At 44.1% G+C, this 12,021-nt stretch overlaps 1 protein-coding gene across 3 annotated transcripts in view; it reads left to right on the top strand.

Moving 5' to 3' along the window:
- Window positions 1-11,835, top strand: part of SERTAD2 (SERTA domain containing 2) — a 118,970-nt gene extending 107,135 nt beyond the window's left edge. For 2 of the 3 annotated variants that reach the window (XM_004742070.3, XM_004742072.2), the window contains exon 2: window positions 6,583-11,835. In XM_004742070.3, coding sequence (XP_004742127.2) covers window positions 6,587-7,516 — 930 coding nt within the window. In that variant the 5' untranslated portion in view covers window positions 6,583-6,586 and the 3' untranslated portion in view covers window positions 7,517-11,835. Of the gene's footprint in view, window positions 1-3,599; window positions 3,777-6,582 lie in introns of all 3 variants that reach the window. The other variant, XM_045077914.1, reaches the window with a different exon arrangement.
- The last annotated feature ends 186 nt before the right edge of the window (window positions 11,836-12,021 follow it).

The following is a 12,021-nucleotide window of genomic DNA, read 5'->3' as shown; positions in this document are numbered from 1 at the left end:
CTGACTTTTAAAACAACATGTCACTTAATTGTGAAGCCTGCTACAATTCCGAGAAGGGAAAACAGTGGATTTCTAGGTGTTTTTTTTTTTTGTTTTTTTTTAAAGATTTTATTTATTTATTTGTCAGAGACAGAGGGAGAGAGAACGAGTGAGCACAGGCAGACAGAGAGGCAGGCAGAGGCAGAGGGAGAAGCAGGCTCCCTGCCGAGCAAGGAGCCCGATGTGGGACTCAATCCCAGGACCCTGGGATCATGACCTGAGCCAAAGGCAGCTGCTTAACCAACTGAGCCACCCAGGTATCCCGGATTTCTAGTTTTTATTTACTAGTACAAAAGGAAATTGGAACAGGCTCTTGAAAATGTACACAAGGTATGAACCAGTTGGGCCTTGAGGTGTTTTGAAGTAATGATTTACATCCTTTTTTGACCTATACATAGAAAGCGAGAAAGTCAGCCCTTATGGTGGGCTGAGGAGGCTTCCCATTCAGACCACCACAGGACGCAGTGGTGATGCTGGGTCAGCAGCACTGCCATCTGTGGACCTGTCTGTGGGAGGCCCCAGAGGGCTGTGGAGAAGCCTGCAGGTTTAAGCAATGGGTTGTTGGGGGGGAGAATGACAGAAGTAGTATTTAGCGAAAGCAGATTTAATAATCTTAATTTAAATGTAACACTTATTTTTGACAGTTCAAATAGCATCAAAGGAGAGGGTTTTTTTTTTTTAATTTAAAACATAGCTTTTAAAAAGTTGAAAAACACCAAGTTAAAGAGAACTTTTGATTTTTTTTTTAAGTTTGCATTTTTCCCTTAATGCCTTAACAATATAAAAGCTATGAAATGTTAGCCTTTTAATATATGGGTAACACATAGGTAACATGTAGGTACTGTTTCAGTTCCTTTTTGGATGCTGTGCTTGAGGCTTCACTACCTTGCACTCTAAGATCACAGCAAGAAGAATTTGGGTCCCACTGAGCTAGTGAGATCTGGTGTATCAGGCTGAGAAGCTGGACTTTACCATTAAATTGAGCCAAAGACACCTTAATTCTGCAAAGAGTTGGGTTTGTTTTATTTTTTTAAATGCCATTTGCCAGTTGCCTTTGCAAAAACTCTGTTCATTTCTCTTTTTTCCCTTACTTGCTTAGACACAAATAGGGAAGACCTTTGGACTCAAGATTAATTGGGTAAAAATATCCACAGGCTTAAATATGAAGAGGTTGGAGGGGGAAAAGAGGAAGTTGTGGTTCACGAAATAGGGTCCCCAGACCACCATTACCTGGAGACCTGGAAATGCCTTCTTGGGTCCCACATTTGACCTGTTGAATGAGAATCTTGGGGGCGGGGGGCAGCATTCTGTGTTACTCACCTCAAGGTGAGTGTAATACTTGCCCAAATTTGAGGAGTGTGACAGGCATTTGTGAGACAGCCTTCTGAGCTGAGGCTTCCCTGCCCACCGGATGTGCCTCTATCTCACCGCTTTGACTTACCGACGGCCCATCCTGTACGGCTGCCTCCTCTGAGGTCTGTTCAGTTCTCCTCTTTCTCAGACCCTCCCGCCCATGCACTGTTCACAGTCAGGGACAAAGACACACACATCTCTATGTCGTTCAGTTCCCGGGCTGTCCCTCAGACTCTTTACTCATTCTTTCCATTCATCATTCATTTAGTCAGGGTGGGGGGTTATGGGGCGTCTTCTGTGTGTCCAGAGACTGCCCTGTCCTGAGGATACAGAAATGAATGAGACAGAGTCTGCCCTCTTGGTGCTTACTGTCAGGATTAGGAAACAGGCCTTAAGAGACAATCCCGCCTTAAATTTAAATCTCAAATCCTATCTCCAAAAGTTTCTCCTCATCACCCCAGCCCATAATAACCTCTCACATGCCTTGCTCTGGGCAGTCACTCAGAATCTGGAAATGCAGGGGCGACTAGGTGGCTCAGTTGGGTATGCCGCCAACTCTTGATTTCAGCTCAGGTCATGATCTCAGGGTCCTGAGATTAGCCCCACATCCAGCTCCAGGCTCAGCAGGGAGTCTGCTTGAAGATTCTCTCTCCTTGCCTGTCTGCACCAACCCCTACCCCTGCTCATGCTCTCTCCTCTCAAATAAATAAATCTAAAAAAAGGAGAAGAAAAGAATCTGGAAGTGCAAACTCCGCCATAGTGAGGTAATAATAGGCTCCTATGTTTCTGCTCCTTTTTCTTCCGAGGAATGTTTTAGTGACCCTTTGTGACTTTTGATCATTTGCCCACGCAGATTGTAGCCTTTGAGGGCAAGGTCCTTTCTGATGAAAGTTGTGCAATTGAAAGCTGGGTTTGGTATATAGAGTTGTATCAGTGTTAAGCTTACTAGAAAACTCTGGAAGAGAAGTTTTCATTATATTGCTACCCATGGGTTGCTCTTTATCTTCAAAGCTCAGTTTGCCGTAGTAAATACTTGCTAAAATTTATGTTAAGAAAATCAGGATGCTAGGCATTTGTTTCCTAACAGGTTTATTGGAAAGAAGGGTGTTTTATCATGAACCTTATATTAAAAGCCACCAAATATCCAAGAGAAGTGTTTGTGGTTGGCTTCAGGCTCCTTTTTGGAGGGGCAGAAAGGGGAGGAAGCAACCCCCTCCTTCCTCCATTGTGGAGGAGGGGCTTGTCTCTTACCAGCCCTGAAATTCAGGGTCCTTTTTGGATTTTTTACTGAAAAAAGGGGTAGACAACCTGTGGTTTGGGCTAAAGTCATCCCAAGCCAAGAGAGGAGACAAAGACTGGTGTCAGGTCTCTGGGTGGCCTAGAAGCAACACTTGTCACAAGCTCCTCCTTTCGGTGAACTTCGGGTCCGTTGTCCAGGTGTCGGTGTTGGTGTCAGTGCTGGCTGCACAGCTAGGGTCTGGGAGTCAGGAACAGCAGAACAGCCTCTCCTCCAGTGTTAACCTTGAAGCACTTAATGAGCCCCAGCCAGGAGGCCTTTTCAAAGGTCACATGCTTCTCCAATCTCGGGCTTTAAAGAGCTATTGTTATTTTCTTAGTTTGCCTGAGAAAGAGGCTTCTGAGGAGCTGCTGACCCTGGATTTGGCTAGCCCAGCTCCAGGCCGAGGGATACCATTTGCCCTCAGGTTCTTGAGTGGCTGGTCTTTCCTTCTCTGAACCGTGCCCTGCTCCAGGAGGTGGGCATTAACACCCGCCCTGAGAGAGAGAGAGAGTTCTCAAAACCTCCCACCCCGAGGAGTTGGAGGCCTCTTCTGAATGTGGTCAGTGGCAACACTTGACTCAATGTTTTACTCAAACTCTGGAAAAACTTTAATCTTTAAAAAAATTTTTAAATCAAAAGCCTCTAAGCAAAAAAGTGGACTGGATTTTATCATGTTGCATGTTATTCCTTTCTTTAAAAATCTCAATAGAATCAGGATTACAAATCAGTATTGTGTGCGTTTTGCAGTCTCGATGGGTGTGTGGAGCCAGCCTGGCCTCATAAAATGCCATAGTGAAAGGAAGGCTAACCTGCTTGGAGACACTCTGTCATGGGCTCTTATTTACACTTTTGAAAAGCATCCAAGCTTTGATTTGTCTGTCCTGCCCTCAGATTTTGCTTACAAGGGTCCTCCTCCTTCCTTTTCCAGCATTACAACATCTTATCAGGCTGTTCCTAAATCATTAGGATTATCACACAGCTATGACCAGCTGGATCATTCTAATTGGAAATTAAGTGCTTCTCACATTGCAATCTCTTTGAAAACATCACCACCGATCTCCTTCAGCTATGGGAATTCTGCTAAATGCCTAGTACTGCATGCTTGGTAAATATTCGAGTTTTATCAATTCATTGATAATTTCTAGAGAAGTAATCCTTATTGAGAAAGTTATTGAGAAAGCCCTATTGTTTATTCTGGCAACCAGTATTTAAAAGACAATCCTATATTGATGACTAGAAGACAAAGAAAAGCCTACACTGTTTTAGCTATTCCCTCTCCTCCAGAAAACCAGTAAAAATTCCAAGTGCTATTGAGCTTACTAATTTGTTTTTAGTTGTTTGGTATTTGATTTTGGTTTACATTTAAGGACAGTGCTTCTCAAACTTTTTGTGATGAAGAACCGTCTTGTTTGTTTTTTCTTTCATAGATGAATACTTATGTAAAATATAAAAATACTTAATAGAGAAATGAAATTTAAGTACAAAGACAAAAACAGAAGCCTCATTTTAGAAATTAGACTTATAGACATATAGTTACTCTGTAAATATGCTGTTAAACATTTCTAAATAATATAGTATCTCTGTTTAACTCCTCATGGGCCAGTAACAATTCACAGATTGGCACCTTCTGCAGACCACGCTTTGAGCAACACTGTTTGGGAGTATATTTCTCTGCATTTGTGTCGTCTCACACAGATTTCCATGTATTGGGTACTATTACATTATAACCTATAACACAGACCATCTACCAGCTTTATAATGAGAATTAAATGCACTTGGTGAGCTCTTTGGCAAAACTGAAGTTTTCCTAGAAATGAATATTTAAATGCTTAAATTTTAGGCAGATAACAAACAGTATAACTGTTTGAAAACACAGTCGTCCAGTAACACTTCTAAGGCATAAAGGAGAAAGTGTTTTGTAATGTGAAATGAAATCACCTCCTCTCTGATTCACACTCAAGTTAAAATGAGTGCAGATACTTTAGGTGGGAAATGTTCTATGCAAAGTATATACACAAATGAGACTTTCTAGCACTAAACAATAGGAAATGTTTTGTCATGTGAAGTAGTAGATACAAGAGTTATTACCACTGTATCTTCCTTGCCTCATAGAAGATTATGGGACTGGTCTTTGGTCCTTGTGATCGACATCCATTTTCTTAATGTTTCCATGAGGGAGAGCATTCCATACAAGTAACTTAGATTCTTTATGAACATTAACAAATCCTCAAGCTGACTGACATTGCTGGGTTGTGGCTGTTCTCTCCCAGGGACTGAGGCGTGAGGAGGCAGTCACTGCAGGTGGAACTCGTGTGCCCCGTGACCACCCGCATGTTTGTCTGCTTGGGAGGCAGTGGGGGTGGGCAGCGAGGTCTTCCTCAACAAATTGTCTCAAGGAAGATCTGTGAGTTTTATTATGGTTAGCCTTATTCCTTTATGATGAGACTCAACTCAAAAAATGAGAATGAGGTGTAGGAGATGATTTTCACCCCCTTGAAGACCAGGCTTTAATCATCTGCCGACTACCCTTTTTCTGGCAGAGTGCCCAGGATAGCATAGATGCAGAATGAGTAAAATATAAAGGATTCAGCGAGGCTGCACGTGAATCAGCTGAAGCAATTCAGTAAAGGCAAGTCGCTTTTAGAAGAAAAGTCGGATAAGTACAAACTGCTTGTATATGAAGAGATCTATGAGTGAGTGGCACTGAGGGTAGGATTAATACTCCTCTGTGGGTAAGTGCTGCAGAGGTTGGGGGTGTGGGTAGGAATCACAGGCCTGAAGTAATGAGAACCATGTCTCCTGGTCTGGATGGCAGAAGAACAACTTCCGTGATTAATGGTTAGCAGGTGAGGTCTATGAGGCGAAGGCCAGTGGTCTTGATGGTGGAAGTTCTGAAAGGAAGGACCACTCTCCAGAAGGTGCAGCCCCTTGAGGGGGTCTTCACTGAGGCAAGAGCAGGCAAGGAGGCGGCCTAGGTTGGGAGCAGCACGTGAGGTGGGGCAGGAGTTAAAATTCAAGCCATTCGTACATACTCAAGGTCTGAGATAGGAGGTGGTGGTTTTTTTGAAATAGTATGTATCTCTGGAATCACAGTAGGTATTTGTTATGAAATGTCTCCCGTACTCAAACAGCAGTGCTTATAATCAGAACAAATTACTTTTGAATTTGTCCAGTGCGTTCAGAGGTAACTGTATGTAGTCAAATTGAACCATTGGCACTCGGGCTGGGAAAGCCACATTCCTCCACTTTATTCTAGGCTGAAAAGCGGTGGCAGCTCCATCACTGTGGTCATTTGACACAGGCCAAGAGCTTCACCACATGTCACCAAACAGGCAGAAAAGCTCTGTGCATAATGAGGAAGGAAAAGGCATTTTGAAAGCACACAGGGTTCTACGAAAATTGTCCATGCCCTTCTCCCCACTTCTCCACCTAGGTTCTTTTAATCATTCAAGATGTGTTCAAGCTATAATCTTTGACACCTTTATCTGTTAGGTCATAGCATTGCTAGTGTTTTCTTGGGCGTTAAAAATAAATCTGTTTGGGGGAGGGAAATGGAACCTGCATGGTAATGTTAGGCAAGCCAACGCAAGCGCACGAGTGGAGCAAGTCAAAATCATGGTTTCCATGGTAACGTTTAACTTGCCTGTGTCGTACACATTTCTCAAGAAATACATTCACCAGACTACCTAGTGATAAAAATTGCTCCACCAGCATACAAAGGTAGATTTCCCAATGCTCTCACATTCCAAAAGATTTCCCCCAATTAATTCATCTCTTCTAACCAACCTTGGGTAAGGAACTCAAGTCCCAACTCCTGACCGCCGAGTCAGCGCCTTTTTTTTTTTTTTTTTTTTAGGGGAGAAATTCGTTTTCATGTGATTAATTCCACTTCCTTCCTTTCCCCTTTGCAGATATATGTTGGGTAAAGGAGAAAAACGGAAGTTTGATGAGCATGAAGATGGGCTGGAAGGCAAAATCGTGTCTCCCTCCGATGGTCCATCCAAGGTGTCTTACACCTTACAGCGCCAGACTATCTTCAACATTTCCCTTATGAAACTCTATAACCACAGGCCCCTCACCGAGCCCAGCTTGCAAAAGACCGTTCTGATCAACAACATGTTGCGGCGGATCCAGGAGGAGCTCAAACAGGAAGGCAGCCTGAGGCCGGTGTTGGCCGCCGCTGCCTCGCCCCCGCCCGACTCGCTGAGCGCCAGCTACCGGGAGGCGCCGGCCGTGCTCAGCGCCCCCGCGCCGCCTCCGCCTGCGCTGGCCAGCGACCTCGGAAGCACTACGCCCCTGGAGGCCTGCCTCACGCCTGCCTCGCTGCTGGAGGACGACAACGATGCCCCGTTTTGCACTTCCCCGGCCGCGCCGCCCGCGGCTCCCGCCAGACTCCCGGCTCCAGCGCCCCCGCCGGAGAAGGACAGCTTCTCCTCCGCCCTGGACGAGATCGAGGAGCTCTGTCCCACATCTACCTCCCCAGGGGCCGCCGCGGCTGCGCCCGACACCTCCCGAGGGGGCTCTGGTGCGCCGAGCGTCCCGAGGCCCGACGACCCCAAGCTGATGGACTCTCTGCCCGGGAACTTTGAAATCACGACGTCCACGGGCTTTCTGACAGACTTGACCTTGGACGACATCCTGTTTGCAGACATCGACACGTCCATGTATGACTTCGACCCCTGCACGTCCGCGGCAGGGACAGCCTCCAAGATGGCCCCGGTGTCGGCCGACGATCTCCTCAAGACTCTGGCCCCGTACAGCAGCCAGCCGGTGGCCCCGAGTCAGCCTTTCAAAATGGACCTCACGGAGCTGGACCACATCATGGAGGTGCTGGTCGGCTCCTAAGAGCCCCAGACCGGTGCCTGCGCCGCCCAGACCCTGCGAGTGTCCCCGCACCCCCCAGCTCTCCGCACTGTGCATGCACCCTTGCTTGCCTTTTTCAGAGAAAAAGATCGTTTTACACAAGGATCACACTAGTTTTTGCTTTGAGCAGAGTTGGAGTGCCTTCATCCACGTATGACCACTTTTAATATGCTTTTTTGAGTGGTTCTCAGAGACCTACTGCCCTGGAATAGGAAAGACTACATTGGAAGACAATGTTGCTATGCTGAATGACAAAAATAAACAGTTCAAGTGAAGCACAAGGAATAAGTTGGAAAAGCTGTACATTGCATGTGCATATTTGTCTATTTTTTCTATAAGTTTTATTGCAAGAGGTAAAAAGAGAATATATATATATATATATATATATTATTTAGATAATCTCAGTACCTTTTCTGGCATTTTCGCCCTGTATAGGTTGACTTGGCAATTCAGCCTTTTTAGAGGCATTAACTACTCCTCCTAAGTGTTGCATTTACATGGCTGTTTAGAAACTGCTGCCCAAATTTATTTTATATTTTTGTACAGATTCTGCAGTTTATGATATTGTTTTTCTAAAAACAAATGCTGTTTATACATATGAGATAGCTATTTTGATAGGATTTGCTCACATAGTTCCTGCAAACTTCAGATGTACAAGTTGCACTTGTACTTTTATAGAGTTGTAATGTTTTATATGTGTTTGGTGCAAAGAGAAAATTGGATCAAATTAACCCGCAGTTGATGTCCCCAAATGCAAACACACACACACACACACACACACACACTGCTTTAAGAAAGGGCCAGGCGATATCACACCCAAATTTCACAGGCACCGACCCCCTGGCACGAACACCCGCCAGCACTGTGACTTCCAAAGCCAGAGCCACGTCTGCTCATCAAACTTGCATTAAGCAGTTGGCGGGAGATGGCCCATGGAGCTGGGGTGGGGGGAGGTTTGAAGTGATGGTTCTCTTTAGCTCCCTCTCTTGATATCGAATACTCACTGTATTTATGCCAAGTTTGTGCTTTTAATTGTTCTTATTTTTTTTAAACAGAAACCCAGATCTTTCCCTTTTGGCATAATTTTTACGATGACCTGAAATTTTACATGAGAACAAAATTTTCTGAAAAGTAACTGACCTCTTTGTGGAACTAAACCCTGTTTGCAATGCTTAGAGCTCACAAGGAAGAAACTACCCCAGAAGGCATCCACTGTGTTGCTCAGTTGTCTTTTCCAGCTTCCCTTCCCTAGAGCTTTTGTTCCCTCTGTTGCTAAGTGCTGAAAATGGCATCTTCGTGATCACCACAGTGAGCATAGCTCACCCCGGCCCAGCCTGGGTGCTGTCTTGTAACATCCGTTGGCTCTTGAACCTGGAGTTGGTACCATTATGTCACAGCTTCCAGTCTTGTTGCTTTCTTGATTCAACTGCTTTAACTACACTTTACAAGGCTGTTTTACCCAAATACACAGACAGGACTCTCTATGCATGTTCCTCTTCCTTCCCCCTGCTTCCCCTCCACCCCACCCCCACACCCCACCCCCAGGACACTTGAGAAGGAGCTTCTTATTCCTAGTGGTGTATATTTAATTTAAAAAAAAAAAAACATTTGCAATGTATCATGCTTGTTGCCGAAATTGTTGATGGCCTTTTCGTTTCAGTTTTTTTTTCTTTCTTCCAATGGTACTTTAGCTGGTTACAACCTATATTGTTGAAATGCAGATGGCTTCTTTAGGAATAACTTTTATATTTATTTAAGAATTTTTAAATTATGGGATTTGTGTTATTGTTGTTGTCTTTGTTGTTGGTCATTTGTCAATATCCAGTCACCAATTCTGCTCACTTCTTGCCATGGATAAAATTGAGTCTTTCTGGCCAATTAAAAAAGACAGCTTTATAAAATGGCACTTTAAACAAGCCATAGATAGTTTTATTTTTATAATGCACATGGCAGAGCAAATACATTTGTGATGAAGGAACTGCTCATTTAAGCAAAAGATTTGTGTATGGTATGATTGAATTCTTCTATATTCGAATTTACATTTTTCCCCACTTGAATGTGTTTTCAAAGGCTAATCGGCCCCTCAGTAGAGCAGTGAGAGATCAAATTGCACTTGTTCTCCTACAAGCAGCCTCCACCTGGACGCCTCTCCCTGCTGCAGATGGGGCATTTCCTTTGACAGGACCAGGGACCATCTAGCTGAGGTGAGGCCTGTTGTAGATGCTTCCGGTGTCACTGTGCCTGTCCATTTTAAGAGCTTCCTCTTCCTGTGGAGAACAAGGCAGCCCAGGCGCCGCACTTCTGATAACCGGAGGCCCTGGCGAACTCCCCACATGCCGCATGCACATACATACGTGTACAGACACAATAGTGTTGTTTATTCTGAACAATACCAGGGTAAGGCAGTTGATTTGCCATTGTTAAAAACTGATTTACAGTAACTTAGAACAACTGTGCTTTGGTTGGATTAGCAAATCGTGTGTTTAAACAAATCCCATATGTTGGGCAACAGTTCAAATAAGCGTAACAAAGTGTTGCCCAAACATGGTTCTCTGACTCTCTCGTATTTGTAAGGCTGGGCTTCCAAATCAAAACAAAAAACCCCCAACAACAGCAGGCAAATAAATGCTTTTTAATGCTGGACCCTCACCATAAATGCTTGCTATTCCAGGTCTGTTGAGGAAGATGTGGGAAATTAGGGGCCCATTTTTCAAAGAGCAAAAACATCCAAGTGTCCAAGTGACTGCTGTCTTATTTTCACAAAGTGAGGTCCCAACAGGGAAGAACGCGGGCCTGGGTGTGATCTCCAAGCCCCAGGTTGAGTGTGGGAGTGCTTCCAGATGCCACCTGGCTATCGTGCCTTTCCCCTTCCTAAAGGACATTGCGTGGCATCCGGACTCAGCCTGGCAGTTGGAGGTGCCTTTCTGAGAAAGACATGCTGGGTGGGGCTGGGAGAGGAAAATTGACAGTGATGTGCAATGAAATGACAAGATGAGAGCAGAATCATAAGAGCTTTGAATTTGAAGTGATTTTTTTCATAAGTTATTTATTCCTTTTTTTTTTCTGTGTAAATATATTTATTTGACTGTGGAGCTCTAACAACATCTGGATCATACCATGTGCAAGAATGTATGGTAGGAATGTATTCTCTTGTAGGAATGTCAGTTTGTGTTCCAAGGGGGTCTGACCAGGCCCCTGGATCTTCTCTCGTATGCACGGTCCACATCCAGTTTTCGCCTCTTCTCTAATGTAGGTCTATTTGAAATATGCAAAGGGTATGGATGAGGAATGTTTCAATACCTCCAAATTTTTAAGAAAATCAAGCATCAAAGGGTTGATATTTTTAAACTTTTTTTAGTAACACTTTCTCTTGATGACAGAAGGGGCAGCCACACTGACACCCTCGTTCACACCAAAGGGTGAGAACTAGCCAGAACCTCCGCTATACCTCGAGTGTCTTTATCAATTGAGCTTTTTATTGCCATATCCCTGTGGAGAATCCCAACTGCCCTGAGGTCAATCAAGGAAAATTTATTAAATAAATAAGCTCCAAAGAGCCAAAGTATCATCTTACAGATCGTTTTTAAAGCTTAAATTTATTAACCACCTTTGTGGTAAACAATGAATTATGAATACCACAGGGCAGCCTTCTTAAATGACAGATGTAAAAAAATAGACAATAAAACTCTACTTTGTGCAGCAGTTGTACCCTCTATATTAATTGTCTTAATTTCAAAACCTTGCTGTTACAAATTGGACCTTTATACCTTTTCTGAAAATATTGAAAAGAGCATATTTAACCAGTTCTGGCCGTGAATGGTTAACTTCCTGTCACTGCCGAAGGCAGCGAACTGTGTGTGTCCTGCTTGTGTACAGTTGTCCTCAGTGCTTCTAAGAATGAGTCTGATGGTTCTTGAAAATTAGCCAGGATCAAATGCTGTGGCAGACAAAGCCAACAAAAATTGCAGACGTGTTTTGGGGATAACAAGTTTGGAAGAGAAATACAGTCCAGACAAGCAAACAAATACAAGATTTTGGAAAATATGTACATAGTGAGATGTTTGGTGCACGGTTTTTGAGGAAGGCTTTTGTCAAAAAGGAGGTATAACCTTTCCCCCCACAGACCTGAGAGCTGTGCCTTTTCTATGCAATATTACAGACGTTACATCGGAACCCAGATAGCTGTATTCACATGTAGGTTTGGGCTGTAATCTAAACAAATTGGACAGATTAAATGTACATGGAAATGAGCAGTCTTACTTTTGTAGTTTTATATTATACAATAAACAGTTAAAAGATGAGCGAGGCGTGTTTGCAGTTTGCTTCTGACTGGAGCACAACCAGCTCCAATTGTCACAGTTCGCTGGTGTGAAGGAACGGCCCACCCTCAGCCTGTACTGGGGTTGGTGCAGACCTTCTCACCCTGTCTTGGCCTCAGGAGCACATTTCCCTCCTGGTTCTCTCCCGTGCCTCTTGGACCCTTCTCG

Source organism: Mustela putorius, unplaced genomic scaffold (assembly GCF_011764305.1).
Source record: "Mustela putorius furo isolate JIRA1106 unplaced genomic scaffold, ASM1176430v1.1 tig00000224_pilon_pilon_pilon, whole genome shotgun sequence".
In the NCBI taxonomy this organism is placed as follows: Eukaryota; Metazoa; Chordata; class Mammalia; order Carnivora; family Mustelidae; genus Mustela; species Mustela putorius.
This window is presented reverse-complemented; position numbering and strand designations above follow the sequence as displayed.